The sequence below is a fragment of the Nipponia nippon genome, unplaced genomic scaffold, assembly GCF_047370975.1.
Source record: "Nipponia nippon isolate SJK-2023a ecotype South Korea unplaced genomic scaffold, ASM4737097v1 scaffold_7, whole genome shotgun sequence".
Taxonomy (NCBI): Eukaryota; Metazoa; Chordata; class Aves; order Pelecaniformes; family Threskiornithidae; genus Nipponia; species Nipponia nippon.
The window spans coordinates 1,736,730-1,758,107 of record NW_028262391.1 but is presented as its reverse complement, the minus strand read 5'-3'; the positions used below and the strand labels follow the sequence as shown (position 1 = coordinate 1,758,107).

General features: G+C 39.1%; 1 protein-coding gene and 1 long non-coding RNA gene across 9 annotated transcripts in view; one reads left to right on the top strand and one right to left on the bottom strand.

Annotated features, from left to right (window-relative positions):
- Positions 1-21,378, top strand: part of PIK3CA (phosphatidylinositol-4,5-bisphosphate 3-kinase catalytic subunit alpha) — a 47,572-nt gene that overhangs the window by 614 nt on the left and 25,580 nt on the right. For 3 of the 8 annotated variants that reach the window (XR_015700706.1, XR_015700705.1, XM_087740375.1), the window contains exons 2-4: positions 17,169-17,582; positions 19,110-19,319; positions 19,989-20,239. Coding sequence is in view for 6 of the 8 variants with exons in the window: in XM_087740375.1 (XP_087596501.1) it covers positions 17,231-17,582; positions 19,110-19,319; positions 19,989-20,239 (813 nt within the window). In the remaining 2 variants the exon portion in view is untranslated. Of the gene's footprint in view, positions 1-8,864; positions 8,989-10,894; positions 11,104-15,472; positions 15,580-16,090; positions 16,317-17,168; positions 17,583-19,109; positions 19,320-19,988; positions 20,240-21,378 lie in introns of those variants that run through there. The other 5 variants (XM_087740376.1, XM_087740377.1, XM_087740379.1 and 2 more) reach the window with 5 other exon arrangements.
- LOC148050753 (uncharacterized) lies at positions 8,965-10,752 on the bottom strand. The gene is made up of 3 exons (XR_015700707.1): positions 10,663-10,752; positions 10,261-10,362; positions 8,965-9,100 (listed from the first exon to the last, which is right to left on the bottom strand). It is a non-coding gene; the product is annotated as an uncharacterized LOC148050753 (long non-coding RNA).

The following is a 21,378-nucleotide window of genomic DNA, read 5'->3' as shown; positions in this document are numbered from 1 at the left end:
GTGGGCGCGGGGCCGGGCTGGGGCACGGCGCTGGGAGCGGAGCCGCTTCCCGCGGGCGGGGGGCGCGAACCGGTGCCGCGCCGTGCCGTGCCCTCTCCTCTTCCCAGCTGCAGTCGCCTTACAGGGGTACATCTCTGCTACCTGTAAAGGCTTTCTTGTTTCATACGCTCCAGAGATCTGTTTTCATTGACGTTGCAGATGAAGCTGCTGTTTCTTACCAGTACTTGTGTATTTTCGAGTAGACTGAGTGTTAACAAAACTTTGACCAAACTAATACCGACCGTGTGTGTGTTTTTCTTTGGGGGTTTTGTTCCTGTGTTCGGTATTCCTGAAGTTAACAGGTGCGACACCTTAATACTTCTGCTGCTGTTACTGGTATGTCTCTGTAAGGTTTTTTTTCCTCTAACTTTTTTCTTGTTGACTTTAAAAGTGTGATTGAACAGAGGGTGCTTTATAAACAGTGCCCAACTGTTTATAAACAAGCACAAGGGAAGTATACGTTTAAAAGTAGACCATATGGACTATAAAGCTTTGCTTGAGTTAGTTCTGCAGTTATGAGCATTCTGCAGCAAACGTGTAAAGGAGCAGTAAACTGGATCCTGAACTGGATTTTGTGGTACTTAATAGAAGAAATCTGGACTCGGTTCTGTTAGTTGCTTGTACCCTCACATCCCCGTTTTGAGCTATAGCAGGCTTTCAAATTCATCACACTGGATAAAGTTAGAAACTTTCCTATCGTGATCTGAATCATTCTTGAATGTCTCCCACCTCACAGTTAATTTATAGAAGTGTTCTCATACTTATTGCTTCGTTTACTTCTATGCTGCAATTCTATAATGCAGTGTAAGAATCAAAGTCCACGTCTTGTTGTGCGTAAACATTGCTAGTTCCTAGGAATATTCCAGTACTCAGGGTGATGAGATTTAATGGTTTGTCTGCTATGGGGAACTGACTAGATAAGCTGTTCTGAAATAAAGCCCCATGTGAACTTAAAGTTTCCCAATAAGTAACTTTATTCTCAAACAGTAACATTGGCAAGGTTTTCCAGAGTCCTTAGTTATTTGTAAGCATATTTTAGCCAATGTCATCACGTAGAAAAAACGTTCATCAACCAAGCTCCTCGTGTTTACAGAGGAATTTATGAAACCACAGAATTCCTTATGTGATTCATGAAATATTCTGCTTTTTCATTAAGACAATAAGTACAACAACTTCAGAGCTGCAGTTGGAGTTGGAGTGGAGCAGATGCCTGCATTTCATAGGAGTTAACTTCATGCCGTTCTTAGCAAGCTGGAGACGGTGCTTCATGGTTGGGTTTTTTGTTTTGTTTTCCAAAGCACACTAAGCCCAGCCTGTAAATCTATGGCAAGGTGTTTTAGTTGTTCGGCTGCTTCAAATTGTTGTTCTGTGTTAATGGCAAATTTGTTTTGCTTCTTGTTGCAGTTTACTTCTGTGAATAATGAAACTGAGTGGTGGTGTTTTTTTTTTTTTCTGGAGTATTCTTTGTGAAAGGTGGTGTAGCTGAGCTGTTTATAAAGCAGTTGTGCTTTATTGGAAGTCATAAAGTAGTTCAATACTTAGTTAACTGTTTCTCTGATAATCAGGCTATTCCTGCTTTCTGGAGGCAAAGGGGGGATACTTCCTCCTGGATAACTCACTTTTTTAAAAGTCGCTGGAAGCTTTACAATAGGAATTTCTACAACAAGCAAGAGTTTCACACTTTACCATCATGCTATCTCACAAGACCAAGTATATCGTAAGAGGTTTCCAGTTGTTGGAAGAAAATCACACCTTGAAAAGGTGTTACCGCGTAAAGAATGGACTTCCTGATCACAGTTGTGCCCTGGATTCAAATGTGTAGTGTGCTCTTTAAGGGGCTGGTCATGTGTAATACAATTTTGAACAACCTTGATGATCGTCATAGTTCTAACTCGGAAAGGAATTAAAGATCTCTATAAATGGCTAGACAACACACCTAAGGCTGGCATTTAGTCTGCAGAAACTGCTTTCTTCAAAATTTTGTAAATAAAAGGTCAGTTCATTATGTAGCCTTCTAGGCTTCTGGTGCAGACTCTCTGGGTATCGGGAATACTCAGCTATCTGAACACCTTGCAAATATCAGTCACTTCCAAATAGAAAACTGTTGCTATTGCTTTTCTTGCCTGTTTTGGGGGGAAGGAAGCTGGGAATTATGATACGTTAATACCAAATCATGCAAGAAATACTAGCATCTTGTAGATGGCTATCATATGTAGGTTTGCTTTGCCTAGCGGAGTACATTAATCAAGGTTAACAAAGGTTGTAGTTAATAGGACATTTGAAAAATGTTGTATTTATGTGAGTGGAAGCTAAGATTTTTTTTTAACTTTGATACTGATGAGGAAACTGACTTTTATGATTTATAACTGGAGCCAGAATAATATTGCAAGATTAGTCTTTGCAGTTTAGTCTTAAGACAAAACTTAGTTTTATAATGGTATTTTATTACTTATTGTTTTGTAATTACTGAAAAATGTGTGAAATCTAGTAAACCTCCCAGTTGAGGAAAAATATGCCATGTGTGCCTTTTTTGTGTGAGTGAGTTGGAGAGGGAGCATTAGGAAAAGAATGAGAGTTTGTAGTTTGGCTAACTGAAGAAACAGACTGGTGGCTTGTAGTGTAAGCTAAGGTAGGGTTTGTTGGATTTTTTTTTTTCAGCTTTTTATGCATTGCATTCCATGCTTGTAGGAGTTGTCTCATCCTTTTGAGAAGCCAGACATCCAGCTGCTCCAAGTGATGATGCCTGTCTGAAATTGTAGCTATGGCTAGTAGAGACCACAAAAATATTTATGCTAAATCTGGATGGGAATTTTCTTTTGCCCTTTAAGCTGAATATGTCATGGCAAAGAATTCTGTTACAAGTTTCTCTTTGTAGTATCTTAATCGAAATGTGAGCAGTGGAGAGAGAAAATAGATTTGTTTCTCTTGATGTTTATTTGGACACCAAACATATGTGAATTGTTTTGAGTACAGGGTTGGCCCAGCTAACCTCCAGAGGTTCCTTCCAACTGAATTTATTCTATAAATCTATTTCTGAATGATTAATGGAGTGTTAAATGAACCAGAAATAATACTCTGATGTATTATTAACTGGTTTTTTTTTCCTGCAGCACTGCTATAGTAGTAACTTCAAAAAAAAAAAAAAAAAAAAAACAAACAAACCCCAACCAAACAGAAAACCCGACACAAAACCAAGCCCGACTGGGGGGTAGAGGGAATCAAATTGTTTAATAAAAGGGCGGGGGGGGGGGACACGGGCCTTTTAATAAATCCTGTAAGTTAACTTATTTTTTACATAGCATGCATTTATACTTCAATTCTAGAAAAGTGTTTTTCTAGTTAATTCTGGATGCAGATTTTGTGAAAGGCAGTCTAGGAAGCCTATGTATTTCAAATAAGGAATGTGAGGGACAGTGGACATCATCACTTGTTCTCTATTAAAAGCATTCTTTTCTTAAAGCCAGTAAAGCGGGGAATAAAGGCACTTGGCAGGCATAACTGACCAAGTACGCTTGCTGGGAATGTTTATAGTCTGTTTTTGAAAAACTGTGCTCAAATACCTGAACTCCAGAAATGTAAAAACTAAATTCAAAGAAACCAGCGTACCTCTGTGAAACGGAAGGGGAGAGAATGATGGAGTACTGCTGAAGCTTTTGCCTCTCTGGCACATTGCGAGCTGGCAGCAATAGAAGTAAATGACTTTTACGCTACTTCTACAGTCTGGTTTAAGAACAGTTGGGTCAAACATATAACTTAAGGTTCAGCGATCTCTTGTTTCGTGCCCCATTGCTTTTTACTGGTAGAAGGCTAGATATACCTCAAAGAGATTGGTTTTGTTTTCTTTTTTGTCAACCCATTAACGCATTTCCTTAAATTAACTTACCTTCGTAGATTTTACGCAGGAAGACTTTGGCAGTTTTGCTTAGAGCTTCCAATTAAAGAAATGCTTGCAAATGTAGCTTTTGAGGATTGTGAGCCACAAAGCATGTTTGTCGAATAAAGGGGACTTACTGAATTGACTAAGACTTACTGTAAAGTTCCCTGAAATTTGGAAACAGCTGAGTCACATTATTGGCTGTACATTATGACCCTCTTCCAAGGCAAAGAAATGAGTAGAGAAATGTTCCTTGGGTGTGTTCTCCCGAAGTCCAAATAGAAAAGAAAGAAAACTGGAAGGTTGCCTCCTAGATTGTACAACATGTCACAAAACTTATCTGTCATTGAGACTTAACTGTTTTTGTTATTTCCATACTAATTAGTCAGTCTTTTGCCAGTACTTAAGGTGGCAGTTCGTGGTGATGAATGACTCTTGCCCAGTGTGTTACAAGACTGTTCCTGATTTTTAACTCTTGCTGTTAACTTGGGTCATCGCGGTCCTTCCAGAAACATGGATTTTCTGCTGAGATTGCATTTGTTTTCTTGGAAATGTGTCTGAAACTATCAGCTGTTTAGCTGTCGGTCCTTGCAGAGGACATAGTCTGTGAGCAAAAAATTACTCCTTGTTGCAACCCGAGTCCACCTTCTAGCTATCAGGAGTCAACAAAGAAACAAGTTCTTGAACATCCTCAAAATGCAAGGAAACCTTGAATGTTACTGAAAAGAAAATATTCAAGATTCAGCATTTCATCTGAGACTAATCAACCATAAGCAGAAATACCTGCCTGTTCCGTCATCTGAATCTAATAGAACAAAATTTTCTGTACCTTGGGACTTTGACATCTGACTTACTAGAAAAATGATGAGACCGGTCTCTGTAAAGGTGTAGGCAAACTAAACGCTGAACGCTTGAAAATACAATCACAAAAAAAGTAAGAATGAGCAGAGAGTAAAGACCAGTGTACCAAGCAGGCAGAGTGGAGATGAATTGTTTCTTTCTCAAACTCAACAAACATGCCTTGTGTGATGAGGTATGTTATTATCCAGCTTTGGTGCTTGTGCCATTAAGTTACTTTTCCTTAAAGCTGGAAAACAGTAACTGGACTCTGGAATACAGGCATGGTTTAAAAGATTAAAGTTAACAGTGCTAACATAAGAAGTTTCTAGGTAGAGCTAGCTCCCTGTGGGAAAAGGGAAGTAAAAACTTCCATTCCAAATAATACTCTGAAATACGCTTGTGGTGGTCGTTTAACTGCTTAGATTATAAAACATACCACTTATTCTTCAGTTTTGTATTTATGTTCCCAGCTCTTAACAGAATAACCGGAAAATGTTGTGGCTGGATTATGAAAGTGAAAGCGATACTAATAAAACTGAAAATTGCTGTTCTGCCTTCTGAAAAGTTTGTGGATGTTGAACAACCAGTTCCACTTACCAGTTTATCAAGGCAGTAACCACTGGTGGGAGGAAAGTGATTAATATATTGTATTTTATCTCCTTGCAATGTCATGCTGTCACCTCTGAAATCTCCTTCAATTTTGACATGGAGTACTGTAGAAGAGCACTTGTCCCAAGAAAATCTCTAGTGTCTAAGTGGAAGAGCTAACTTTTAAGCACCATCCAGACATCTTGAATAGTGTTGATTGCGGTCTATAATTGAGGATGTGCCCAAATAGGGTGCCTGTGAGTGCCACTTTTAGTCTAGCAAGTTTGTTACCAAGATTGATTTATAATAAATTATGTTTGTGTTTTGGTGTAAAATAGCAATATGTGAAATTGAAATGCTGTCGTTGTAGATGATAAACTTAACCAGTTATGTGAATTTTTTGAGAAGTAGTCGCTAGCTGAAAGAAAGCACTTAAAGTTGATTTTAACATTTTAATTAAGAAGGTAAAGTTTAACTGTTTTTCTGGTGTTTAACTGCTTACCAAGGTTGTGGTTAGTAAAATTCTAATAACTTGTCATCTTCAGCTTCCTCTGAAATGGAGGATAAAGCACTGATGTCGTTATCGCTGCTCAGCAGCACTCCCTTGATCTTAGATACCTCCAGCTTGGAATGTTTTGACACGTAGGGAAGGATGGCATAACTACCACCAAGAGATAAAGGATGGAAACGGAAGCCAATGAGCAACGAAACGGCAGAGTTGATACATGAAGAAAAGGATAGCAAAACTTATTCCTGGCTGTGGAAACTCTTCTTAAATCTGTTGTCAAATTACTTTGCAATCCAGCTCTTCAACTCTTCTTTCATCGCCTCTTTTCAAAGCCTTTCATTGTACCTCGGCAGATAGGATAGTATCGCAAGCAACTGCAAGGTGATACGAGAAGTGTAACCATTAGTATGGCTTCTAATCTCTTGCTGGCCTGGTATGTGAGCAGGTTCTTTATTTGAAGAGCAAAAAAAGATGATTTGCAATATAGTTGCCCTTCCCTAATTGGTGGGTTTTATGGGTTGAAATGAAATGCAAAACACTTAAGCTTTTGTGGTCTCCTGTTCCATCCCAGGGTTAAACTTCACCAGGCTGAAAACTGCTTTCAATCTTTTTGAATATGCACACCTACAAAAACATGAACGAAATGTTTCCGAAGAACCCTGTATTAAAAATACTTCCTTGTTTGTACAGATGTGTAAAGTTCTCTTAATAGCAGCGACTGACTACTTCCAGTATCTTTCTGGCCTTTTTTTAAATGAAGGTCTGTCTTTTTAATGTGTCGCTTTTACAGAGCTCTGATTGTAGTCGTAGGCAGCATGTGCCTTAGTCTCAAAGCGTTTGGTCTGGATATGAAAGCGACTTTCCAAGCTGGGAAGTTGAGAAATCTTTAAACTATTGTGGAGGTGTTGCTGGTAGTCACTGTTTAAATGCCTGTGAGCTTATGTCACTTTCTTCTTTGGAAAGTTCATGTTAATTGCAGGCACTATCTATTTAGGTAAATATTAGCTGTTTCTTTCAGATGTAGTAAACACAAATTGCTGGTACCCTGACCTTGTTAGAGAAACAATTTGGGTAACAGCTTGACGTATAGGCAAAAGAAATGCACTGACAGCAAGCTTAATGTCTCAGCAGCCCCACACTTGAAATCATGCTTTTGTGTTTGCCCAACATAGGGTTTGCGAAGCAGATGCTTCTAACAGATATGTACAGAAATGATAAACATTTGATTAAACATGCTGAAGAACCATTTGTCACAGTTTACCATAGCTGTTTTTATACTTCAGGCTGAAGCATGCGGGACCTAATGACATACATAGTCACTGTGAATCATGTTTGTTTGCACTTCTTGAACACAAATGCAAATATGTTAGTGTCTCGAGTCATAAGTGTTGCTTTGGCATTCAGCCTATAAATGCAGAGAGGAGTCCTATTCCACCAGAGTCAACAGCTAAAACAAGAATAAACCTACACTCCTTAAGGTTTCAGAGAAACTTTGGTTTCTTTGGAAGTTACATAAAGCAGTCAAATACGCTTACAAAATCAGTAACTCAGTAAACAGTATTGCTTCACCTAGAAGGCCCAGTTTTCTGATGTGCTCAGGTGCAATACCTCTAGGGAGGTGAAGCCTGGTGGGAGCATATAGCGGGGCTAGATGTTTTGCAGCCGAACAGTATCGTGCTGTGCCAGTCGCACACTTGGTGCGTGGGGTAGGTAGGACAGTCTCGGTCTGCTGCTGGAGTCAATAAAGGTCTGGTGATAATCTTTTATGGAAAACAGTTGGTGCTTACCTTTCAGCAGGGTTATCCTCTACTGCTAAATAAATATTTAGTTAATCACCATTGGCTCTGTATCCCAAACAAGTCTACTAGGGAGCAGTACTTCATTATGTCTGACTGACTCTTGAAAAGCCGTGGTATCTTCCTGTTGTGAGTGTAGCTTGTGTAGAAGTAGGCAACTGCTTCTACAGCGCAGGGGTTGCAAGGAACTGGGTTTGTTTGCCTGCCGTTTTGTTCCATGTGTCTTTGTATAGGACAATTTTCTAAGAACTGTATTAATATTAGCTGTTTATAGGGCAAGAGTATTTAGCTGCAGAATTGAAATTTTTCATTAAGGTGGCTGTGCCTTTGTGTTAACTCTGCCACAAACTTCCTCCTCTCAACAAATGGTTTTAAAAAGGGAGTTAAGAAATACCTCAAAGAATGTATTGTTTTGGGTTTTTTTCCTGTTTAGGAGCTTAAACAAAGAAAAACCTACTTGCGTGGCTTTTGCTGAGGCATGTGGTTCCTTGCAAATGGTCTGTCAAAAGTGAAGTTGCATCCCATCCTCTGTTTGCCAGTAAATAAAAGATAATGATTTTTGCTAACGGTATTCAGTAAGTCCATGCAGACTAAAGCCATAAATGCTGTTTGGCTACAGAAGTCAGTTAAGATAGAATAAATGGAATGCTACTTTATATTTGGGTTATGGAACAGAAACTTCTGTCTTCCAGTTCACTGCTCTATGCTTAATATTAAAAATCTGCAAAGCTGCAAAAAATACTGCTATCCACTGCCACTCCAAAACTTTTTTTTCTACACATTAGTTGCCTTCAGGGTCTGGAGTAATTTAGTATGGAAGAAACCCTTTATTGTAATTTACAGTTGCTGTTGGACTCCATCCTAAGAAATGTTACGTGGGAAGTACACAATTTGCTGTAGGTCAGCCTGAGTTTGATGTCTTTTTCAGCTGCTTCTTGGTAAAGGGCGGGCTCACAGGGTGGATCTTTTGAGTAGAGATGGACGTAAATTAATAAACAGAAGCAGGCCTAACATCAGTCAAATTTTCTTATGAAGACACATTTCTCTGTGCCTTCTGTCCAGAGGAGCTGGTCGGGCGAATGTTGCAGGCTGGACCTTCTTGCTACTGCTGCTTTTCGGGGAGAGGCAAGCACAGCGGTGCCTCCGGTGTTTTATTGCAGTTCTGTCCCTGCCCTTTCAGGTACGGGCAGTGCGAGAGGAAATCTTTCCTCTTTTTCAGTACAACTGGAGGTTCATCTTGCTGTGGGAGAGTGACTTCTAAAAGCCAAGGTGATGCGCCGGGGGGGATCAGCACCGGGAAAGGCCCAGCATCTGGCCTACAGCTCTGCTGCGCAGCTGCTCAGGTTAGGTGAAGATTGGGGCTAGACCAGAGCACCGAACACCTGGGTTCGCTCTGCTCCGGCTCCTTGTCCTTGTCTGTGTGCCAGCGCTTCCTGTTTTTAAAGATCCTGTTTACTGTCAGGGTTCCAAATATCCCAGGAAGGTGGGAGGATGGGAAGAAACGTGGAAAGAAAAGTAAACAGCATTATTTAAGGTGGAGTTTTATATTTTTATGTATATATTCAGCATTTGTTACCTGTCTGATCTAGCTTCATGAAAGACATTCTAGGGTAATCTTTTGTTTATGTCATCTTGCACTAACTTCCAAAAGCAGAACATCTCTGCATCTGAAAGCTGACATTGAAGCCGCTAGTATTTGTAGCAAGCTGCAGAATATGGTTTGTGGTGGGCTTTTACTTCATGTTCTTTCTGATGTTCAAATAAAAAAAAAGTTTATCACCCATATAAAATAGAGTATTAAAGAAAAATATGTAATCAGAGGAAAACCTTCTTTCTATTGGTATGAAATGGCATGTTGCTCTGATGTTGTTGCCAAACTTGAAGGCTTTTGATTTAGAGAGTTTGAAAGAATTTGGGTGCCGCTGACTGAGCTTCAGAGTGCCCACCGAGCTGCGGGGGACCAGCTCCAGCAGAACACAGCCAGCTGGGAGAGCAGTTCTCATCCTGCTATGTAGCAAGCCAAGCTAATCGTTGAAATCATGAGTAAGCAGATATGTGAAGTGTAAAGAGAAGATGCATTGCTTTTTTAAGTCTTTGTTGTGCTTTACAACTACTAGTCTTCTATAAAAAGCAAAATCCTTTCCTTTGCGGTGAAGCTAGAAACGGAATTACTGAATGATTTCGGACTAAAAAGGAAGATTTAATTCCAGGCTTTTCTTTGTTTAACAAATAGGAAAAAAATCTGCCTTTAGCTGGAAGAAAATGTTCTAGGACAGACATTCTGCTCTTGGTATGTCATGGGATCCCTAGGGAAAAAGCACAATCGTAGTGGGAGTTGTAGAGGTCACCAGCAACTCGCAAATGTTTCTTTCTCGTGATCCTGTTTTCGTGGCTCCCAGATAGTGAGTGAAGCTACAAACAATACGCCTGCATGGATGGGGGAGGGCGAGCAAGGGGAGTTGAAAATAAGAATTTACAAACGTCTTTTGGTTTTCTTGGAGAGAAAAAAAGAGACTCCAGCAATAGTATTTCTTTTTAAACTGTTCATCTTGTTTTCATTTCAGCTGTTTGATCCTATATGTTTTTCCGTAACAGATAACATACATATATATTACCTCTCAGACAATATTTTATAGTGAGTTCTTTTCAGGATGACCTGACCATTGATTTTATTCGTGGTATCTGAAAGTCACTACAACCACAATCCAAGAATGGATCTGAAAAAAAAAAATCTGCATGTAAGATAACTAAAGAAAACAGCTTTGAAATGTAGTCAACCCATGTTCTCATATCTAACTAAACTGAAGCTTCTTTTCACTAATTTCCAGTGAGATTTTACATTCACAGGAAAGAACGATCTTTTATTTCTGCTGTACTATAATTCTACAGATGCTACCAATAACGTTAGGTTTTTTAGCTCTGTCTAGAACAAGGTAAAGGTACGTAGCCCTGTTTTTTTGCAGGGGGGAAGAAGTACGTAACTACAAATAAAATTGGTAGTGTTTGGAAATACTTGCCTGTTTCAGAAGGAAACGAAATGCTAGGAAGACCTGGTTTTGACTGTTAAATCCTTCTGTTTGTTTGTTTCCCTTGAGCTGCTGTTCGTGATCAGATAAGCAATTCTGCGTATCTGCGCCTTTTCTGTGAAATTAATAAAGATGAAAGTCATACGTAAGCCATATGAAGCCATAACTGCAGTACAACAGTCTCCTGCTTTCTATTCTAAAGAAAGCAGTATTGCTGCAGTTTAAATCTGAGCAATAAACGTTTTCACAGAGGACAATTTCAGACATCTTTGTACTAGTCTTTCTGGATTTTGGAAAAATACCAGCTTGGCAAGCAGGAAGAACAAAAGGACAGTACTGAAAATATCTAGTCTGGGGCAATCTTACTGTCACCACACAGCAGGTTTGGACAGAGCAAAATTGGACAGGCAACTCTGCCCAGTTTTCTTCATGGTGAGTTTTGGAGTGCTTGATGTGTCTGAAGATGAGAATAAAACATTTTGCTCTTTAGAAAGTTTGAAATGTCTGGGACAAAGTGGAATATAGGTTTTGCATTCTGGAAAGTGTTACTCTTCTCCCAGGATTTTTCTTAACTCTTTTTTTCCCCTATAACTTTTGTTTCAGGGAGGGATTCCACAAAAGTTTTTAAAAAAGCCTATTTGGGGACATACATGTAGTTGATACTTCTGTCAGTTTGATAGAGAGTCAAGAAAATAATATAACCTACACATGAACGTGCAGTAAATCGGAATCTATAAGCATAGTTGGATTGTTTAATGGGTAGAAGACTCTTAAGGCAATGCTAAGAGTCTAGAGGAAACTTCTACCTGGAAAAGAAATCTAGACCCAAATCCTAATGAGCAGCTCTTTGGTACCAAAGATACCGCAAATTATTATAAAACACTGCTATGTCCTGTCTGTGAGAGCACTGTAATGGGATTTGTCTTGTGACTGGAAAAACTAATGGCCTTCAATTAATGTGTAGTGGTTTACTGAATGACTAATTCAGTTTCAAGTATGGACTGATAAAATTGTATTGAGTGTTTAGTCTGTCCTTTTGAATTGATTTTGAAACAGTAGCTGATAGCAACGCAAAACTACTCAGTTCTCAGTCACTGGAGTGTGCACCTCTTTGTATAATCATCCCATACTTTGTACATTTAATACATTATTACAGCACAGTACATTTCTGCTTCTTGCTTCCTTCTGCGCTTGCTAGATTCCTTGCTAGTTGGTACATCACAGGTGGAAGAATTTCCTTCTTGCAGAGCCTGAAGAATAACTGTAGGTGCTTGTGCTGATGACAGACAACCTTAACAATAAGTGAACAAAATTATTTTTTTCCCCTAGACTGGCCCACAGACTTGCACAGTGCGTCTTCACCTGCTTTATAAGACACATGTGAATGCTATGTAGGGCTCCTCTCTGGAGAACATGCCCACAGATTGCTTACAAAACAGGGGAAAAAAGCCTTATCAGTTAACCGCGGTTTTCTTATTTTTATATATATATATATAAAATAAATATATATATATATAAAATTGTGAAATATTGATATCTGTGTGGAGTTGGTAGAATGTTTGTGAGTAATCTCTAGACAGCGAAAATCAATTCACTTCATCTCATGTGTAAACAGGTAATCTGTAAAAGTGAGTGTTCTCTTAGCAAGGAAGGGTTCGCCACGCTTTCTGACAGAAACGCTCGTGAAAGGTCCTTTCTCGTTTGCTTGGTTTTGTAATGGAGATTCCATCTGTACCGAAGTGTAACAGTCCTTCCTTTTAGCAAGACACATAAAACTTAGATCAGTGACACTCCTGCTTGAGGTTCTTCTGGCAAAATGTTAATGTACAAAAAACAGTGGAAAAAATCCTGCCAGGGTGTCCTGTGGAGCGATGGATGCACCGGGCTTTTATGTGTGAAAGTGTGATGAAAACAGCTGCAGTAGCCTCAGGTGTCTTTAGGGGAAAATATATGTAGGTTTTTGACTGGGGTTAATTTGTCTCAAGCTTAGTTTGCTTAAATTATGAACATAGAAAGTACTTCTTTGAGTACTAATGTTAGGAAGCAATGTTAACTGTCCTGCAAGTACAATTTTCCCCTCACTGAGGGCTGTTTCTCAAGGGGAAGGTCTTCTTCTCAGAAGAAGTAGCAGCAAACTTTATGATGGTCTCATGTAAACCTTTTCAAAGTTAACATGGTTATGTCATCAAGAAGGCATTAGAAAAATAAATGTAGGCTGTAACTTGTAATATAATATTCGATAGAATGAAATTGAGTTAACCATGTTGCTGTAGTTCTGCACAATTCAGTGCTGTGAGGTGATAAAACTGTCATTGGTCACCAAAAACCAGTTTTCTAAACTTGGAATCCTGTATTCTACATGGTGTAGTTGTTTGATTGTAGGGGGGTTCCATCCTATAAGAAAACAATTATATAAATTTGCATTAATATAAGCGTATCTGGAAGCAAGTAGGAATCAGTATTTTGGGAGGCATGTTGTTTCACTTCCCTCATTCTTCCTCCATGTATATCTGTTCTCTTTGAATGGAGCTTCAAAATTTGATCCCTGCTAGGTTGGGTCCTTGGCAAGGTTGGTGACGGAGGACGTGGCGAATGGGTCAGGAGGGCTGTGATGAGTTGAAAAGAAGGCAGTTTGATCAGTGGGTGTCTTTGAGCTTGGCCTTTCTGACAGTCTGTGGTATCCCAAAGCTTTTGGCAGGGGAAGAAAGCTTAAGGTGTTTTTGGAAGGTCAGGGATTGCAGGTGTGATATAGTGTTCATTTGAAGTGTTTGCGTGTACCCTGAGTTGGATTTAAATAACATCTCTCTAGAATTCTCTTAAAATTATAGACCTCTTACTGTCGAAGAACATAATTGATTCTATTTATTCCAGGCAGCTTTCCAGATTTGAAAGTGTACACAGAAACACAAGCTGCCAACTATACTTCAAAACTGTTTCTGTTTACATTTTTGCTTTCCAAATCCAAACACCCTGGAGGCGTGCTTACATGTGCAAGTAAAACGAATGTGCGCGCAGAGTGACTGTATGCACCATTCCAGCACATGTCTGTACCCCGGTTTCAAACAAAAGTTGCTGTTTTGGTGCGGTTGCTCTAAAAAGAGTGTAGATTTTGGGGTGTCCCTTTTGGACCAAGTCTTTGCAGGTCTTTAAAGAAATGGTATTGAGTTGGCATTTAACATTTGAAATTTTCAACAAGCCAAGCTTGACATTTATTTTGAAAAGTTACTTGTCTAAAAGGATTTAATATGTATGTGTGCCCCCCCCCAGCCCTGCTTCTGTTTCTTTGTTAGCAATTATTGGTGGGGAGGGCGGAAAAATTTGCAGTGGAACTACCGTTTTTGAAGCCGCGCTAGCTCAGCCCTGCTACAGCCGTGCTCCGTCTCCAGCGTAGACCCTGGTGTTCATCTGACTCCTTGGTGATCTCAATAAGGCAGCTAAAATAGCAGAAGCTAACCCAAGAAAGGAAAAGTGAGTAGTTCTCTGCCACTTTAATACATCTGATCCTGTAAGGAGCTGGCTCAGGGAGCGCCCGTGCCAGCATGATGAAGAATGAGAACACGCGCCTTGGGCAGGGAGAAGATGAGCTCTTAAAACCGTCAGTTCAGAGGAACCTCAACAGGATTGTGGAACTGGACTTAAAAGACTGCTGGTATAAACTCAGTCTGTGCTGTGAATATTTAATTTGATTGTGGTCCATCTATATTATCATTGTTTGTATGTGTGGACAGAAAAGTTCTTACGACTGCATGTTCTTGTGTTGATTTTTTCATGCTGGTATGTGCCTTAACAGTAATATGTTTCTGCCTATGCTTGTAATTAAGACATGTAAATAAGAGTGTGATTCACCGGTATGGAGAGGGAGTCTTGTTCATGCTTTGCCTGATCAAAAAGATGCTATTTAAGCTTCTGTGTGTTTCTTGTTATCTGTAAACAGAGGATAGTTATTGGTAATTCAGAATTCTCCAAGTTACGCTAAATGGTGTTATTTGGGTTCATTTGTAATGTTTTGTAATTGGTAAGCCTTCCAAGTTTGGCTCTTTAAAGACACTGTGAGTGTGCTTAGAACTTTCCATTTCAGCATCCGCTCACTGGGACCGTTACAACGGTGAGGAAAATAAAATAGCTTATTTAAGCTCTTTTTAAAAAATAATTCAGTTGCAAAGCCCTTCTAAATATGCGTGAGGTGTTAGTGGAAAAGCATTTTTCTAAACCTGCAGTGGCACTTTAGTACTTTTGTTGATATTTTTAAAAGCCCAAACTACAACTACAAAGGAGGGATAAAAAAAAGACAACCCTATTGCTACTCAGAGTTGCTTAGGAAGCAGTGGATTTGGGAAAACATCACTTTCATTCTAATGCTTCATTTTAAGAACTGAAGTGTGGCAAAAGCAGGTACTGGATGTACTTGGAAGAAAACTTTTCAGAAAAATAAGTACCAAGGCATAGAAGTCCAGAAATGAGGATCATTATTTTATTTTTTTATGTATATATAATTTTTATTTATTTATAATGTTATATATATTTATAAATAAAATTTTTATATGTTCATATATAAATATATATGTTTTTAAAAACTGCTGAGCAAAGGGCAAGCGTAGCATTTCTTGCTTTTCCACAGTTGGAGCCTTCAGGAAGGTGATGAAACAGAAGAGGTGCGAAGCTGTTGGTTTGGGTTTTTCTCTCCTTTCTGTTAAGAAACTAAGATAGAGGGGCAGTCCTAAGAAGGTTCTTGACTTAAAGGATGATTAAGAACGGCTTTAGAAGTGTAGCCTGGTAGTTATCCTAGCCCTTGTGCTTTCAGGCCGCTTGGTTGATGGAGGAGGCATGATGGACTGCTCTTTAGATGTCTGTTGATATTACCCTCCCTCATAATGTACACGCTGAAGTTAATGAAATTACGGGCTAAGTGTAAGTAATGCACTATTCAAGATTTGCATAATGTGTGGTGGCCTCTGCAGTAACTGCCTGTTCTGCAGTGAGAGCTTAGGTCTATGGTATGGCGTTCAGTGAAAACGTCTGGCTGCTCAGTGACAGTCAGAAAAGCAGTTTATTAGGAAAGCAGTAGAAAATATTATGTCACTGTGTTTGGACCTTGAATGTGGTGTACAGATATGGTTGTTCCTCCTCTACCTTGCAAAAAGGGTATGGTAAAAGTGGAAGAGATACAGAGAAGATGACAAGGATTAAAAAAAAATATAGAATGACTTTTGGGCAGTGAAGGACTAAATCTGGGACTATTATGGAAAAGGAGTAGTGGTGAGGACTTAATGGGTCTCTGTAAAATTAAGGGCAATGAATGCAAATACAAGGAACTTTGTTTCATTACTAGCAATCTAGGATATTGGGTGAAAGCAGCAGGCTTCAGAGCAAAGAAAAGCAAATATTTTGTAACGTGGAATGTTCTTCACTCTTGTCACAGGATGCCAACAGTTTGTGTGTGAAAACTTCCTGGACAAACTCAATGAATCTTGATGAATTTCTGTCACAAACACATAAATATTGCCTCTGGTTAAAGAAATTAAAAATAGGTGGCGACGAGGAGAGTTTATTGATGAAGTCTCACTGTGTGCCTGCCTAGTTCTTCTGCTCTTTGTTTGGCATCTGTTCTTGGCCACTGAGCTCTAAGACATCTCTGCTCTGTCCAGGTACAATTTTTCTTGTACCAGCTCTAAGCTGGCATAAAGCAGCGCTGCTAGAAGGTCAGGCACGGGTTCCCCTCCTTTCCTTTGGCTTGGCAAAGACATTCATGCAGATGCCAAGGGGAGCTAGAACAGGGAATTGATCTTAAATAAAACAAGCGCAACCAAAAAGTGTTAATGGAGCTCAGTTCTTCTGTCTTGTTCGTGGAAAAAAGGGTTTGTTGCCGGTGTAAGTAGCTTATACTGATCTAAAAAAGCTGAAGCCAATTTTTGTGTGTACATGGATTCTTAAAATCAAGTTTAGAGGTTTTAGTAAATACTTATAACTATTATCTTAGTGGTGTTTGAATACTTAAGAGGTTTGGGATGAGAAAAAGTTTAAAAATTGAAGCATTGGTTTGGCTAAACTGAGCAGAGCTGATTGTTTGTATCTCGTCCAAATGATAATGTTTCTCTTTCCAAATGTGAAGAACTGTGAGATTTGCTTAAAAATTCCTGTAATAATAACTTGAATATTAGATATTTTCATCCCCTATGCTATTTAAGTGTTCTAATCATAAATTATATAAACTTCAGGTAAAAAAATTAATCCTCCTTTTTTTAAGACCAGATGTGTATTGGCATGTTTTTCCCAAACTAATGTGATTCTACTATTAACTGTTTTGTTTGAGTAGATGTTTACGTCAAATATAAGTTCCTTAGACATCAGTTTTATCAAGTCTCTCTTTTTTGTGAATGTAAAATATAGCCGTGAATATTCATCTAGAATTATAAGCGATGTTTGAACAATTTTATCTGAAATTCCTTGGGATGTTCGTATTTTAAATTTTAATATTGAAATTTCTGATTTTTACTCAGGTTTACTCGTACGAGTCACTGCTTGAAAAACTTCCAGTACAAAGTTATCTAAAGACTTAAAAATGCCTCCACGACCGTCATCTGGCGAACTATGGGGCATCCACTTGATGCCACCGAGGATCCTTGTGGAGTGTCTTCTCCCAAATGGAATGATAGTGACTCTAGAATGCCTCCGTGAGGCCACCTTACTAACTATTAAACATGAACTCTTTAAAGAAGCGAGAAAATACCCTCTCTATCAGCTCCTTCAAGATGAGTCTTCTTACATTTTTGTAAGTGTTACACAAGAAGCAGAAAGAGAAGAATTTTTTGATGAAACACGGAGACTTTGTGACCTGCGACTATTTCAGCCTTTTCTAAAAGTCATTGAACCAGTAGGTAACAGAGAAGAAAAGATTCTTAATAGAGAAATAGGTGAGATTATTTAAACATAGCATATCTGTTTAACTGGCTTCTCCTCTTCAAAATACGAAACAAAGAGTTAAAATGGGTTGTGTTTGTCACCTGTATCTGTCAAAGTTTGCATTTCATAACTGTCAGTTGTTGCATCAAAGGTCCAAAGATGCTGATCATAGTAAAGCTGACGTTCGTGAACTGTGAATTAAACTTTTTTTGCTGTTCTGTTTCATTCACATGTAAAGTCGGTGCTTTGTACGTATTTGTAGTTGTATGTGGGTTAGAGGATATTTTTTGCTTCTCTCTTATTAGCAGGATTTCCTATTATTACAGAGCGAAGCCTGTTCTATTATTTGGGAAGTCAATCTTAATTTGTTTTGAAGTTTACAGAATTGTAAATTCTGGATTTAATTACAAATCTTAAACCACATTCTCAATAGAGCAGTATAAAAACGCATGCGATCTTGCTTAGAAAGTAAAATTTGAGAAATGAGGTGGTTTTCTTCGCCCTCTCCTACAAAAAGAGCATGGGGAGGGAAACAAAACCACCTGAGGTTGGAGGGGCAGAGGGGAGACAAATGGTCATGTTTTGAACGGAGTAGCTTATCTTCCATTATCCATTGAGAAAGCACAGGGAGACTAGCGTATGTTTCAGCATCTAGGTTAAGTATCTGAATTCAGGCAGTACAAGCACACCCGCTCCCTTTTGGTTGCTAACAGATGTACACTGCAGTGGTAGAGACTTGCCAACTGGAAATACTTGTTCTGGGGTGCTCCTAATTGTTAAATTATTTAATTGTTATGAATGCATCATCGGTAAACTACTTCTGTTTTGTAGAGCTTAACCTGTTCAAGACTTGGGGGGAGCCGTGGTTAGCTAACCATGCAACAGGACAATTAAAAGGTTCCATTTGAACATTCATGCCTAAAAAATTATTTATGCAAGTAATCTCATTAAAGTAAATGGAATTACATCTGAGAGAGGGGACCTGAGAGAAATGGACGCTTATTACATGACTCTGTGCCAAAGAGCTAAGTTTGATATCTCTTGGAGTGCTTGTCACATTTTTAAATAGCGTAGTTCATCAAAAAAATTGAATAGCTGTCATTCAGTTGTAAGCAAAGTTGACTACGATCCTAATAGCTATCAATAATCCTGCCAGGGTTTTAGAAAAAACTAGCACATCACAGCTCCTCTGGTCCTCTTAGGAAACTTTGTGCTGACTTCCAAGGAGGTTTATTACAGGTCCTTTTGCTGCAGGAGGAGTGTTAGCTGTGAGAGCAGGGATTCAAGGCTTCCAGCATCTTCAGGGAACGCGTGCCTGTCGTCCAGCCTTTTTTGTGACTGCTGAGTGCACTTAACTTTAGAACCGAGTTGTTCTTGAATGAAATAAAACAATTATGTATGCCCTGGAAGCCAGTGGTTAACACAAATGTTTTAGGTTGTGTTTTGCTTAAAGCATGCTTTTTCTGTCCCTAATAGAAGCAGTCTTTAGCTTTAATTATCAGTTACAATTCTTTTCTCATGTTTCTTCAATACTGTAGGTTTTGCTATTGGCATGCCTGTCTGTGAATTTGACATGGTTAAGGATCCAGAAGTACAAGACTTCAGAAGGAATATTCTTAATGTTTGTAAAGAAGCAGTGGATCTTCGAGATGCCAATGCACCACATAGTAGAGCATTATATGTCTGTCCTCCAAATGTAGAATCTTCATCTGAGCTGCCCAAACACATATACAATAAACTAGATAAAGGTAAGGTAAATATTTACAGTAGAAACATAATGGTTTTTTCAGTGATTGAAATCAAAGAGTACAACTGGTGACTTGGGTAAATCACTGTTTTACGTACTGTATTTCGTACACTCTTAGCAATATCTTGCACCTTGAGTTATTCAGAATAACTTTCTAGATAGAGTGTAGATTCAAAACGAAGACAACACTTAAAACTACATTTTTTGCTATTGTAATAACTAAATCTTGAAATATAACTTGGTAAATAGGCGATTTTTTTTTTTAATGGGCAGAAACAGCTTGTTGGCTTTGCATTTTTTTCCTCTGACATTCAGGAATCTGGAATTAAATGATGCTGAATCACTGAGTTATCTTGCAGTCCTCAAATATGAAACAGTTACTGCTGTTTTCTTCAAGGCTAAATAGTCAGTAGTATTCGGTTAATAAAAATATTCTTAGCCTCAAGGAGTAAAAGTTTGAATTTACACTAGAGTCAAAAATAAACTGAGTTCCTTGCAGAAGTTATAAACCCTCTGTCAGTTTGGGCTATGAATCTTGTCTACATCGTCTTTCAGTCGTACTGCAAGCAATTCTCTGTGTTGCGGGGGGTGGGAGCTTTTTGTTTGGGGTGGTTTTTTGTTTTGAAACTGTATTGAAAATAAGCCTAACGTTATTTGACATCTATTCTAGGGCAAATCATAGTGGTGATATGGGTAATAGTCTCACCAAACAACGATAAGCAGAAATACACCTTAAAAATCAATCATGACTGCGTGCCTGAGCAAGTTATTGCTGAAGCCATTAGGAAGAAAACGCGAAGTATGTTGCTGTCATCCGAACAACTGAAACTTTGCGTCTTGGAGTACCAGGGCAAATATATTTTAAAAGTGTGTGGCTGTGATGAATACTTGCTAGAAAAATATCCGCTGAGCCAGTATAAGGTGAGTAGTGTAAAGGATTTATTTTGAAATATGCTAAAATAATCCAAATTTATGAGGGAGAAAAGTGATCAGTTTTATGAGTGGCTTGCTTTTCCATTAAATTAGTCCAAAACATAAGAAGTAAAAGTCTAAGTGTCTTTAAACTAATTGGCTAACGCATGAGTGTAGTGTGTGTATTTGTTGCTGTATGTGCCCCAAAAGAGAGGGGGGGAGAAAAGGTAATGTAAACCAGAATTTATCACTAGTGTAATTTTTCTTCTTTGAATGAAGTAGTTTACCACTAACATGAATGGTAAATCGGTGGCGGGTACTTTCAGAAATAGCCTAGATTTCTGATGGCAAGAGATGAGTTATGCTTGAACAGGGTTGATGTAGTACAGAAGGAAATTCAGTCAGATGTTAAATTATGAGGCAACCATTGCTACCATGAATCTTGTCCCTTTCCCCTTTAGGGGTGGAAAAAAATCTAAACAAACTATTTGTTGTCCTGTTACGTGCATCTTTAAATGTTTTAATCTTATTAAAGGAGTGATAAACTTCCAACGCTACCTAAATTGGTGTTAAATCTTCCTTGTGGCTGTCTGTCCTTCGCTGCCTGGGTTTTGTTAGTGCTGGGAGCGTGAGACAGGAGGGCATCTGAGCAGCCCTCTCCGGAGCAGACAGCAGCGTTGCCCTGTAGGTTTCCTGACAGAGTGCTGCTGCTTCCTCTTTGAGGAATGTATTGTTGTCATAAACCGCTTCCATTCCTCCGTCTGAAATGGTTGACGATCCGCTCTCCGGAGCGGTGGGGAAGAGAAAGGGGGCTGGGGGATCCTGCATAATGGGAAAAGCAGCTCTGTTCTGTGGGAGCTGGGGAACAAGTGCAGGCATACGTGAATAATTTTGCACAGTCATCTTGAGATCAAACACTAGACCTATTTGATCTAGCGTGGTTTCTTCAGAAGTATCTGCTATGCCTCTGCTGTGCCGCAAAACAGCTTGCTAATTACACTCCAGGGCTGGACCTGCCTTAACGCATTGGATTTCGTGGTACAGTTGCCAGACTAAATGCTCTCAGCACTCGCTCCTGAATGGACACCGTACAGGCTTACAGCTCGAGTCTGTCAGGACCAGTGCTGAGCTGAAGGTAATAAGCACAA